Raw genomic sequence first — 12,897 nt, 5'->3', positions numbered from 1 at the left:
AGCAGGAGAAATTCTAGAATCCAACTGTTGCTAAGACCTCATCCCTGAACATGTCGACTTCTTCCCTGACGCCCACCTCCTCCAATCTACCAGCCAAAGGAGGCTGTCTGCTTCCTTTTTGATAAAGAAGCTCAGAGAGGAGCATTCGAACACCTACTCCAGCCAGAAAGACAGCTGACATCCATAAGGGCCTCTGAAATGAAACTGACATCTAGACTTTGCCAGAGAGGACGCTACCATCTCATTCTTCCTAAAGGTCTGGGGTCTTTCTTATAGGCTTACACCCTCTGCTGTCTTAGACCCTTTGCATTCCTTGGTTAGCCAGGAAACTTGAAAGGCTTAATTTTGTACCCTCCGGGGAAAATTTCTTTCAAATTAATATTGCATTTTCTCCCTAACACTAGATGTCCATCCTCCTGAGGACTAGGTCAGCAAGTGGCCCTCTCAGTGGACAATCTGTGTCTTATGCACAGAAACAATAAAACAGGACGTGGGGAACTGAGATTGTGTTTACAATGATGGTCATCACTCCAGCCCCTAGGAGGTTTGAGAAACTGAAAAGTAAGCTTTGCAAGCTGCTAGGTTCTGCAAAATCAGCAGGCCCCTGCTGTGACCAATCCAGAATTGCCTTTGGAAGAGATACTGGCTCTTCAACTTGCTGATTGGCTTTGAGGAGTGGCCAAGTGCCTGCCTCTGTCCCAGCTTCCCATTGGTGGATGATAACTAAAGGTGGGCCTCCAGCAAGTTTTTGTCCTGTGGCAACAAGGAATGTCTTGGGGATTTTTTTCTTTTTTTTTTTTCTCTCCTTCTCTGGAGGCCCAGGCTCAAGGCAAATTATTAAGTAGGAAACTAATTTGAAGGAAAGAAATTTGAACCTATTTAAGTAAAGTATCAGGTCCTTGGAGAAACAGCTGCCCCATCTGAAGTCTGCAGGTGCCTCTGCCCAACTCAGAGGCTTGTTTCAAGGAAAGGGCTACTAGATTTTTACCAACAGCAGGCACAGGTAGGAGATGCAACAGGGACTCCCCAGAACAGGCCATCAGAGGGAGGAAAAATGATGGCGAGCACGATTGGCTCTCAGTATTTTTAATTTTTTAAAGCCTTTAAATGATTTCTTCAAGGCCAAACAGCGGCAGCAAAGGTGTCATTTTAATTGGTTAAGAGGGATCTTGCTGACACCTGGCATGAAGTTACTCCATTACTGATCAAGCAGAGAGGGAACCCACTATGCCCCCGTTTCTGATCCTTTCCCAGTTCCTTTTTGCTGGTCATAAAACTATGCTCATCAATCCCACCTAACGCGGGAGGCCAGGAGCCCAGCCTTTGGTGGACACGGGGGTATAACTGCCCTCCCATTCTGCCCCCAAGACAAAAGAGGACTCTTGGAAGCCAAGAGAGGTTTTAGAAGTCTTTCTGGACGGAGAGCCGTGCACGGGGGTTCTGCGGAAGAGCGGCCTAGGGGAGCAGAGGAGGCCAGGACCATGGGGCTGCTGCACGGCCTGCTCCGAGCCCGCAAGCTGCTGCTGATCGTCTGCGTCCCGCTCCTGCTGCTGCCTCTGCCCGTCCTGCACCCCAGCAGCGTGAGTACTGGCCTGTCCCCCAAGCACACCTGCAGCCGGGACCAGGTGGGAGGGCACGTGGTTGGGGGAGATCATGCCATCCCTAAACATGGCCTTTGGTGGGTCCGAACAAATGCAAGTATTTTTCTGGAGGAAACTAACATACCTGCTTCCTAAAAACTGTCATTTTCATCCCTCCATTCTGGCCCCAGATCCCCAACTCCATGCCCCCCACCCCCAGCCAGGAGTCAGCACAGAGCAAGGGTGGGGGCCACCAGGACAGCTGGGCCAGCAGGGAGCAGGGGCAGGTGGAAGGGCCCCTAGGGACAGGCCCGTGCACCTGTATTTGTCAGGAGTCACCATGTGACCGACTGTATCTGAGAGCAACTGGAGACACAGGAAGACCTCCCAGGAATGATGTGGAGGAGAAGTTTGGGACGGGGAGGGAACGCAGAGATACCCCAGGGTCTGTGGTCTGGTGGTAAGGGGTCTGGTAACCACAGCTGAAGCTCTTAATCCCTAACGTGCTCTGTGAAGTTTAGGGAAAGAATCTTTCCGTTTAAAGCAGACTTGGCACGTTGCCTGGGTCCCATGCACATGGCCTTGAATTACTTGTGTCTTTTGTGTTTGTGATCCTGAAAGGCAGACATAAAACAGCCTGATAAAAGAGCAATCAGAGCCCCATACAGTGCTGTAGACTGAGGCCTACTTCGCGACCCAGCCTGTGTTCAGCTCCCCTCTCGGACCTCACCTCCTTTCCTTCTCTGTTCTCCTCCTGCCTGTGGCTTCCCTCCTGCCCCCCAGCTGACCCTGACCTTGAGATTTTAGGAAAAATAAGCTAAGACAGGTTAATCGCGTTTGTGAGGAGGGGAAGAGGAGCTTCCACTCAGCACCTTGAGTAACTTGGTAACCAAGATTAAGTCAAAAAGTTAAATAGGGGGGATTAGGATGGTTCTGTCTTAGAAACAAACGGGTTTAAATCTTTCATAAAATAAATACCGCAGAGTGCCAGGGAGACGCTAATTAAAACTGGGCTGGGATTAGCAGGCAGTGATTGCTGCTGACCTTTTTCCTGGGCTGTATGTGGTGGTCCATTTTCCGCTTTGTCCAAATGGGCCTGATTTTTTTTTCTTTTCTTTTCATGGCTTTTTTTTTTTTTTTCTCTCTCAATGCCAGGTCGGTTTGAGGGAATGATGCCAAGAGGAATCATTGTCGTTTGCCCACTATGCGTTGTGTCTCTCCTTCAGCCTTCACATTTGCGTCACTCTTTTAGATTCTGCTATTTACTCCTTAAAATTCCTGTGTGGATTTGCTTGCTCTGGACTAGAGCTGAGAGACCTGACTGAGTACCTGGGGAGGGCTCCTGGCTATACACAGCTACATCTTAGGGGTCAAAATGACCTCCCCCTTTTTCTTGCCCAGTTCTCTAACACCAGAAGTCTATCATATCATGGAAAAAGAAGGTAAAAGAGGGGGATCCATAACTAAGCCCTTCTTTAGGGTCCCCAGTGGGATAAAATTTGTCCCCCACCCTCCCCAGCTAAAATTAACAGACGTCAAGTCCCTTCCAGTGAAACTGGAGTAGGAGCAGTTCCAAGCCCAAGTTAGCAGCAAAGGAGGAAGCATCCTACCTAGGGAAATACCACTTTTGGATGCTTTCCTTTATTTTTAAACAGCAGCAAAAAAAAAAAAAAAATTTTTGCCCATGCTATCCCTTGAAGGGATTGTCTGAATACTCACCAACTCCCACACACCTGCTGATAAGGGGCCAGTGACATTGGTAAAAGGCTTGGGCGTTCCAGAATATTCTCTCCAGGAGGTTAGAGAGACGTGTTAGCCAGCAGAGGAGTCCAAGTCAGTTATCCGGCATTAATGGAGCCTCTTGCCAGCCATTGGCTAGATGCTATGAACACCAGACTCCTGCAATCTTTGCAGAGATTTTTGGTTGTCTGAATATAAGCTTACCTACTGAGTTTAAGAAGGTTGAGAAGGGGGAGAAGGCAGGTCACGGAGATTTCATAGGTGAACTAAGTGAGAAACGTGTGGGGATCTATCTAAAGATGTCTCTTATTCCTTATTCTGTTCTAAGGAACGTCCAGATAAAAATGGCAGCAGTTTTATCCTATTTTTTTTTTTTTTTTTAGTTTTATCCTATTCTTAATACTGCTACACTAAGATTAGCCTGGTGACTTCCTCCAGTGACCTACTCCAGCTTCTACTGATATTTACAATCAAAAAGTCTAGCTCAAGTTTACCCAGATTCTCCTAACTCAAATCAAAATTATGCCTGGTGAAGGGAAAGTCTTCTATCTGTATCTCTCCTCCCCACTTCCTTTCTCATCTTCTCCCTCTTTCTTTCCTCTTTTCCTTTCTCACCACCTTCTCTCCCCACACTCCCTTTGATGTGTGGCCTTGTAATGATCAGGACAAAAACTGAGGGTTCTCGGGGGGACATGAGGGCTTCCTCACCAGGGGCAGACATCCTGCCCTCTTTCTCATCAGCTAGAGCTAAGACCTGCCATTTGATCTCTTTCCCAGAAAAGAGATGAGAACAAGGGGCTCTGAACACTCTTAGGTAGTTTTTTTTTTTTCCTACAGCAGAGAGGTTATTTCTCTAAACTGCATTCTTTTCCAGGTGGAGTCATATTTTTTCCACTATTGATTCTGTTGTCTTATCAGCAATTCCAAAAGTTCTATCTTCTCTCTGAGCTTTTGGCCCCAGAGGGAATCTCAGTGTGAGATAGTCAACAGTCGCTGGGCCCAGTTCCCGGTTCTCAGCCCCCAACCCCATAATCCGTGAACATCAGGAGGGAGCAAGGTCCCTTCCCGCCAAGCTGGGTAATCACTCCCGCTGCCCCTCACTGATACAGCGACCTTTTGTAACTTTTATGCAAGAGTTTGAGGACGCCTGTTCTGAACTCCAGGAGCGATAAACAGAACAAGACTTGTCAGGTTCCTTGGTCAGCAGCCAGCCTCAGGGCAGGTCAGACTCGAGCCCTGATGTGTAGAAGTATGTGAAAACTGAGGCTCCCACAGCCAACTTGCATTTTCTGTAAAGAGCCCTCTGAGTCTCAGGGCTCAGTGAGGTTTCCATTATGAAGGCCTCTGGACAGTGACCTCTGCCAAGCGTAAGCCAGTGACCTTTCTCCACACCATTAATGAGTGCCATTCAGAGCTCTTGCATTACTAGAGGCCAAAGTCAAGGAGGACTGGCTTTTAATAAGGTAGTGTACTTATTTCCTCCGTGAACCCTTAGGTCGTACAACTAGCAACGTGAGTGGACTAGGAAAATACTGGTAATTTTCCAGGTATCCCTTCTAGATAGATGGCTCTCTTGTTCCCTTTGTAGAAGGAAGTTTCTGTGGCATCAGGCAGGTGGAATGGAGCCCTAGAGCAGTAAGAACCAGACCCTAGTTGGGGCAGTAGTTCTCAACCAGGGATAATGTTGGCCCCCTCTTGTCCCTCAACAAGGGACATCTGGGAATGTCTAGAGACATTTCTGGTTGTCACAACTGAAGAGAGGATGCTGGCATTTAGTGGGTAGAGGCCAAGGATGCTGCTAAATATTTTATGGGCCATAAGAGCCCCTGCAACAAGAAACCATGTGGGCCTAAATGTCAACAGTGCCATGGGCTAGACATAGCCAGGAGTTCATGTTCCTTCCTCATCCAGTGACAGTCCCATTCTCAGGATTGCTGCCGTCTTCCATCCTCTCTTCCCAATGCTCGGCGCCCTTTGTTTCTTACTAATTCTTCCAAGAGGCACCCAGGGGAAGAGTTCATTCCTGAGATATTATCACAATGTGACAGAACCTCATACTACAGACTGAAGAGGAAAACAGTAACCGAGCTCTTGCCTAACAATTTAACTGATTAAAGTTTACTACTGAGTTGTTTCAGCACATAGTCTAAAGCAGGGGGATTTAACTTTATTTATTTATTTTTAAAGCAATAAGTTCTTTTTTTTTTTCCCAAATAAACCCTTACATAAAATGTCAGTATATGATCAAATAAAAGCCAAGCTACTCTGGGGTTGGGGTTTTAGATTCCAGACCTTGTTGGTCTTCCCAAGATAGTCTGAGACATAGCCCAGAATCCTGGGGCTATGTGAACATGGTATGGAAGCCACCTGTTGCATTATTTGTAAATTTCACTTCTTACCGATCTGTTTTCTGTTCATGTCGGGTACATGCCAAATGCACCCATGTCATCATATGTGTATGTATGTGTGTTTAACTCAGGACGGCTGACCTCAGTGCTCACATGTGATCCATTCGTACACATTGACCCTTAACCTCAGCCACCCAAGAACCTTTAATCCGATCAACTTGACATCAGCCACCCAAGAACCTTTAATCCGATCAACTTGACATCAGTCTGTTGTGTCGCAGTCCAAGTTAAAGTGTTGAACTCCACCTGTACAGTTTATGACCTTGGGTCTGGACACTGCCATTAATTTCAATCCCCACCCTGCAGTTTCAGGAGCCAGCAGAGCTGTGAAATTGTAACTGTCGACTGGTGACTTTGCTGCATAATGCAGACTACATCAGACAGCAGTCACCCCCAGGAGCAGCCATACTATCACCCACAAAACCATGGGCCCCACCACGTGCCCACCACACTCACCTGCCAAGTCCAGAGTGGGACTGTATCCCGGTGCCTGTGTCAGAGCCGAGTGCTTGCTGCCTCAGGCCTGAGTCTCATTCGTATGCTCAGTGACAGTGACTGTCCCTGTGACTGACCACCTCTTTCCTCCCCTTGCAGGAGGCTGCGTGTGCTTACGTGTTGATCGTGACTGCTGTGTACTGGGTGTCCGAGGCAGTGCCTCTCGGAGCTGCAGCCCTGGTGCCCGCCTTCCTCTACCCATTCTTCGGAGTCCTCCGATCCAGCGAGGTTAGATCCTTAGATCCTTTGCAGCTCAGCCCCCAGGCCTGGGTCCCTGCAGTGGAAGAGGGCCTAGGTCAAGAGATGCTCACAGCATTGAGGAGAAGGGGGCTCTGTCAACAACCCCTGAGCTAGGCCTTGGGGAAACTTCTTTTCCTCTCTTTCCACCCATGACCTCATCTCCTGCCAACTGACTCAAAACTTGCCTCTTTCAGGAATCCTTCATTAAACACATCCTGTTGCTCCGCCAGTCTGAAACCTTTCGGCAACTACATGATCAACCCCTGTAACTAGGCTGCAGTTGCTCTTTTTCAGTCTTTTGTCCGTCCATTTAGACCATAAGCATGCAAAGGCAGGAATTAGGCCTCCCATTTCTTGGGCATCTCATTTTAAAGCTGAGCCCATGTACATTAGGTGCTCAATAAGTGTTTGTTGAGAGGGAGAATCGCCAGGCTTCCCTGAACCGGACAATGTTTTCATTTCTGTTCCTTCCTCCCTGTCTCAAGCTTCCTGCATATTCTTTCCTTGACTTTCCGTCCCCAGAGTCCTCTTTGTGTACTACCAATGGCTTTCTCAAAAGCTCAAACAGAAATTGGCAATGGGAAATTTCAGAGCCAACATTTAAGTCTGCCACAAATAAGAAAGGAAAACTCAGTCATAACCTGGGAGCGAGGTGAATGAGGAGCCTCGTTCATCAACACCAGTTTCCATTTGGACGGTATCATTCTAGCACCTGGCATCTGGTTAGTTTCTGATAAAAAGCCTGAAGGGTAGAGGCAGGGGCGGGGAGGGCACGGAAGGGAGAGCAAAGGGAGCTCACGTTTGAATGCTGAGGATCCGGCTCTATCCCAGAAGCACCGCATTTGTACGCAATGCCCCTGAGAGCGCTGGCTCTGCCAAGTTCTCTACAAGGTGGGTGCTAATATTTCTATTCTACAGATGAGAACAGAGGCTCAGAGAGTTACAAAACTTACCCACAATCACAAAGTAGGAGAGTTATGAAACGTGCCCACAATCACAAAGTAGAAAGTAGCAGAGGAGGATTCAAACCCATACCAGGTAGATTTCAAATTCATGCTCGTACAAGAAAGACACTCCGTAAAGTAGTGTGTGGCTTCATGGAGTTATTCATAGCGGGGTTCTCACTAAGAACTGTGGGCCTCTCCACTTCTGTGACATGAGGAAGGGAGAATGAAGCTGGGCCTATGGGTGCCCTAATAATGGATGACAGAACTCATTTGAAACTCCAAAGATAGATTAAACCCTAATAGCTGTGCCTGACTACAAGTGAGCAATTTGTCTTTCTACTCTGGACTCAACTGACCAGGTTTTGGAGGGGTTTGTTTTTAGTCTTAGGTCTCTCTCTCTTTCTTTCTCTCTCTTGTTGCGGTGGTCGTGGTTGCTTTGAGGAGTCATAGACTCAGGCTCTCCAAAAAGGATAGAATCCCCAAAACTCTCTGCGGTGCTTTTTTTCTGGGTTACCTCTGTAAAAGCTAATCTGTGACCAGAATCACAGGCAGTTGCTCCAATTTGCCCCCTTCTTTTATGAAAGAACAATAGGTCATAGGGGTTTTTTGCTGGCCTAAAAGAAAAATTAAACTTAAACATGACTTTTCTTAAAAGGAATACACACAATTGTTCCTCAGGTTTCTCTTTATAATTGTGAAGTGTGCCTCATGCTTGTAATCCCAGGACTTTGAGAGACCAAGCTGGAAGGATTCTTTGGGGCTAGGAGTTCAAGACCAGCCTGGGCACATAGTGAGACCATGTTCTAAAAAAAAATTTTTAAATTAACCAGGCACAGTGGCACATGCCTATATTTCCAGCTACTTGGGAGGTGGAGGCAGGAGGATGGCTTTAGCCCAGGAATTTAGGTTCCCGTGAGCTATGATGACATCACTGTACTCTAGCCCAAGAGTCAGAGGAAGACCCTGCCTCAAAACAAACAAACAAATAAAAATAAGATTGTGGAACCACAAACAGTAGGGATGGTAGTGAAAGTAGATAGTAGAAAAAAAGAAAAAAGTTTAGAAAGAATTGAATCCTAAGTAACGTTTTAAAGTGAGACAACTATTAATTAAGAAACTGAATCTTTGTGTTTCACTACAGGCAGCCCAAAAGCCAAGAGCATGCCTTAGCCTTGAAACAGACAATGTCTGTCGTTATCTGCGGCTACCTGTGGCAGGAATCCCCTGCTTGGCCATCAGCCTCTCTGCACAGGCCAGATGTTGCCAAGCAATAGCTACCCAAGGGCCACCCCTGTAAGGAGGCCCATTGAGGCCATAGTTTGCAAGGGTAGTGTGACTTAGTCGGGGTGGGGGGAAACTGTCTAGCAAAGGACTTGTCTTGCTATTGCTGGGGCTGGAGGAGGTGGAGGGCGTGTTTTATCATGTGAGGGGAAAAATCCTAATCCATCTGTCTGAAGAAGTAGTTTTGGCTAGTGGCGATATTTAGCAGTTGGGCTGCAGGGAGCAGCTTAGTCCAAATATAGACTGTTTAGCTGACCTTCTTAGCTCAGATTAGAGAGAAACGCCAATAACGTAGCAGATATGGGTTAGCCCTTGTGAGCCAGTCAACTTTGCAGAGAAAATACCTATTCCACAGCCACCAGCTGCACCCCTTACACCAGCAGGTACCACGGCTCATAGGGAAAAGCAAGGCCAGTGCTCTTTGGGAGCTCCACGTCATCTCCTTGTCATGCCCTAAGTTCATCCTGTGCTTGCCATCCCCTTACCACGACACCGGCCATTCTTCCACCTTGGAAGTTCTCTCTACTTCCTTCAACTGTTAAAATCCTATTCAATTACCCTCTTCAGCGAAGCCTTCCCAAAGACCTCAGCTGAGAGTGTTGAGCCCTTCCTTTTGAGCCTATTTGATGTCTTTATCTTTTCAGTGGTGCATCAGACACCCCAGACATAAATTTTTGTAGACATGTGCTCTCTCCACCGAGGTCCACATGCTCCATCCAGGGCCATCCTTGCATCCGCCCTCCATTCATAGGTCTTGCTTGCAGTGTCTCTTGATGGTAGGTCCACAGTGCCATCTCCATATGAAGGATGTGTGTGTTTGTGCATGCGTGTGTGTGTGTGGAGAGGAGCTAGAGACGATAGAGCTAGATAGAGCAGCCAGCGTGAACTAGACCATCAGCACAGTTGAGTAATGTGAGCGCTGGTTGAACAGCTGAACATAAAGCATCTTGAGAAACATGTTGGCATCAGACTGCAGCGAGATCTCAGATGAAAACGTAAAAGGCACGTTAACAGACTGCAGGTGAGCTGGCTAATGTGTGGGGGCAGAACCAACCAACGGATGATAGAGCTAGAGTTGGAGACAGAAGAGATAGAGAGAGGTTTGTTATAAGGAACTGGCTTGCTTGATGAAGGAGGCTGAGACCTCCCATGATCTGCCATCTGCAGGCTGGAGACCCAGGAGAGCTGGGAGTATAATTCAGACTGAGTCCGAAGGCCTAAGAGCCTAGGGAGGTGATGGTGTAAATCCCAGCCCACGGGCAAGAGAAGATGAGCTAGAAAAGGGCGCACACTACTACTTCCCCCACCTTCTGTTCCATTCAGGACTGGAGGTTGTCTGTCCACACTAGGGAGGGCCGCCTGCCTCAGCCCACCGATGGCAATGCTCGCCTCTTCCAGAAACACCCTCACAGACACACAGAAGCAGTGTTTAATCTGGACACTCAAGTTAGCACATAAAATTAACCATCACGCATACTTATAAACAGTATTTATGGCAATGATTTGTCAGCCCGCAGCTATTAAGAGTTGTGTGCCAAGGTCAGACTGCCTGCCAGAGCTCAGGTGCTGAGAAGAGATATGAAGGTCACAGGGCTTCTGACCTTGAAAAGTTTCTACTTTAGTGGAAAGAACAAGTAAACCACCTGGAACAGTACAGAATACCCTACGTGGTTGGGCCTCATTTTCTGGCATTGTGGACGAGTTACACAACTCCCCATGAGAGAATATTATAGATGAATGAAATTTATACTGTCAGGTACACAAGCTTACTTTTGACCACTTTTTAGGTTTTGGTGTTTTTCAAAGGTTTTATAATTTCCCTGGCCCTTAAACAGAAGTTATTGAATATAAATTAACGTCTTCCTTGGAGCCTTCAAAATTTCCAGGGGGAAAAACATTCCTCTCTCAGAGCAGCCAGCGTGAACTAGACCATCAGCACAGTTGAGTAACGTGAGTGCTGGTTGAACAGCTGAACATAAAGCATCTTGAGAAACATGTTGGCGTCAGACTACAGCGAGATCTCAGATGAAAACGTAAAAGGCACCTTAACAGACTGCAGGTGAGCTGGCTAATGTGTGGGGACAGAACCAACAGGAACAGGATGAGGCAAGGGACTGAAATTGACAACAGGAAGTTTAATAAGGATAAAGGAGAGTAGCTCATGTAAAAAACACCCTTGGCTTTTAGCTACATGTAGGCTCAGACTGAGTCATCTATCAGTCCAACATGGCTGCCAAAATTCCTAGCGTTTACCATATGCCAGGCACCAGGGGAGTCATTTCCATGCATTGTATCATTTAATCCTCTGTGAAGCAGCTGTCATTTTTATCTTCATTTTACAGAGGAGGAAACTGAAGTTCAGAGAGGTTAAGTAACTTACCCCAGGTAACACAGGACGAAGTAGTGGAGCCAGGACTTGAATCTAGGATTGTGTAATTCTAGAACTTGAGCTTTTAACCCCTGGGCAACTCTTAACCCCTGGCCACAATCTTCTGTTGAATTAATAAACAATGTGTCCAGAGCATCTAATTCTGGATAAAGAGCTCATCCAGAGGTACATGGCCATCAGGATGTCAAAACTTGGAAACCTGAGTCACACGAGGAATGGAGAGAAGATGTAAGGGGGAGATGATTTCTCACTCGACATACCAGGCCCAAAGGGCCACACCAGAACCAAAGAATCACAGCCCATACGGAGCTCCCCACTGCGGGTTAGGGGAAACTGAGATAGATTGCCACACAGGGTTCTGGCATTTCTGCCCCTGGAAGTTTGAGGGCCACACCAGGGATGCTGAAGGTGGACTTCGTGCCTTGGGAGATGGGTTGGACCCTAAAGTTCCTCTGGTGTTAGGACTCCAGGATCTTGTGCGCAGTTACTTCCCTCTGATGGCTCACAGAGCTCGGCTGTGTGTTAGGTGTGTGTCTATGTTTGAGTTGTTATTTTGACTACATTGTGACACTTGCTACTGTCATTATATCTGCCTCTCAAGTCCCCCAAGCCCCTTCTAATGCATTGCTCCTGATGTTTATAGCCTGGGCACTATACCTGTGTCAGTCCAGTTAGCTGAGATGTATTGTCCAGCATGACATAGAGGGGGGTTCCTGGGGGCTCTTAGGAGCAGTGGTTTGAGTGCTGGGGATTGGGAATGAGCAAGGGTGCTGCCAGGGTCAGGAGCGACTTCTGGTGGTGATCACATGTGCGGCCTCCACGCCATCACATGCACGTACACACTCAGCCCCCACCAGCCGTCTCGGTGGCCTGCCCTGCAGCCTCCAGTCCAATTTCATGCAGGTTCTAGCTCCCACCAGGGTAAGAGGAGAGTAAAGGCAGCTCCTGCTGGGATAACACACTGGGCTCTGCAGCTGAGTGACCTAAGTGACTAATGTCATGCATCTGCCTCCCAGCTGGCTCCTGATCTTTCTGACTTGCTGGGGTCCTGCCCCCCCCCACCCCCACCTCAACCCTGTCTTCCTCCATTTGTTTCAAACTAGGGACATTTTGTGTGCTGTTTTCTGCTCTGTCTTTCCGGCCTCTGCTCACCAGGAGGCTGACCCCCCTCCTGCACACAGGCCTGTGGGGATGTGGGCTGAGCCTTGGGCAGGCCACCTGCCTGTCCCAGGCTGCCCATCCCCCTCTGCCACCCAGGCACAGCCCTGGCTGAGCTCCACAGCCAGCCCCAGGAGGAACCTACAGGCTTGGCAGCCTCCTGAAACCAAGCTCGTATCTCAGAGGGGAGAGGCATCATCTGACCTGAGCCCCCGCCCCTGGCTCAGAACCCAGGTTCCCCCCTCATCTGGGCAGTTCAGACAGTCCCAAAGAAGAAATCAGGGTGTGGGGCAAGGGGATGAATCAGTCTCCAGCCAGGCAGGAACTGGGCCACGTCTGCTTTCAACTTCCCAGGGTAGGGTTTGCAAAGACATTTTTTAAAGCAATAAAACCCTTCTCCTTAAACCAAATCTTAAAAGACTCAATATAGAAAGCAGATGGAAGGGCACTCCCTGCTCAGTTTGGGTATGGGGCCAGACCTCTGGTACTCGGGCCCTTCCCTTCAGATGCCTCTCTTCCCACCATGGCCCTTACAGTTTTCTGAGGCAGAAGGTGTGGTTTGAAAAACTCTTGTCCCCAGGAATTGGGTGTTGAGAAGGGTGTCTGAGCCCAGGCAGGGGACCTACCCTGCAGAAGCGGCATTGATGCCCAGAGAAAGG

The 12,897-nt window shown here is 48.1% G+C and overlaps 1 protein-coding gene across 3 annotated transcripts in view; it reads left to right on the top strand.

The window, feature by feature from the left end:
* Nucleotides 1-828: 828 nt before the first annotated feature.
* SLC13A4 (solute carrier family 13 member 4) overlaps nt 829-12,897 on the top strand; it is a 46,692-nt gene continuing 34,623 nt past the window's right edge. The window contains exons 1-3 of one of the 3 annotated variants that reach the window (XM_053609338.1): nt 829-1,003; nt 1,369-1,580; nt 6,323-6,451. In XM_053609338.1, coding sequence (XP_053465313.1) covers nt 1,482-1,580; nt 6,323-6,451 — 228 coding nt within the window. In that variant the 5' untranslated portion in view covers nt 829-1,003; nt 1,369-1,481. Of the gene's footprint in view, nt 1,581-6,322; nt 6,452-12,897 lie in introns of all 3 variants that reach the window. The other 2 variants (XR_008383680.1, XM_053609339.1) reach the window with 2 other exon arrangements.

This window comes from Nycticebus coucang, chromosome 11, assembly GCF_027406575.1.
Source record: "Nycticebus coucang isolate mNycCou1 chromosome 11, mNycCou1.pri, whole genome shotgun sequence".
Lineage (NCBI taxonomy): Eukaryota > Metazoa > Chordata > Mammalia > Primates > Lorisidae > Nycticebus > Nycticebus coucang.
This window is presented reverse-complemented; position numbering and strand designations above follow the sequence as displayed.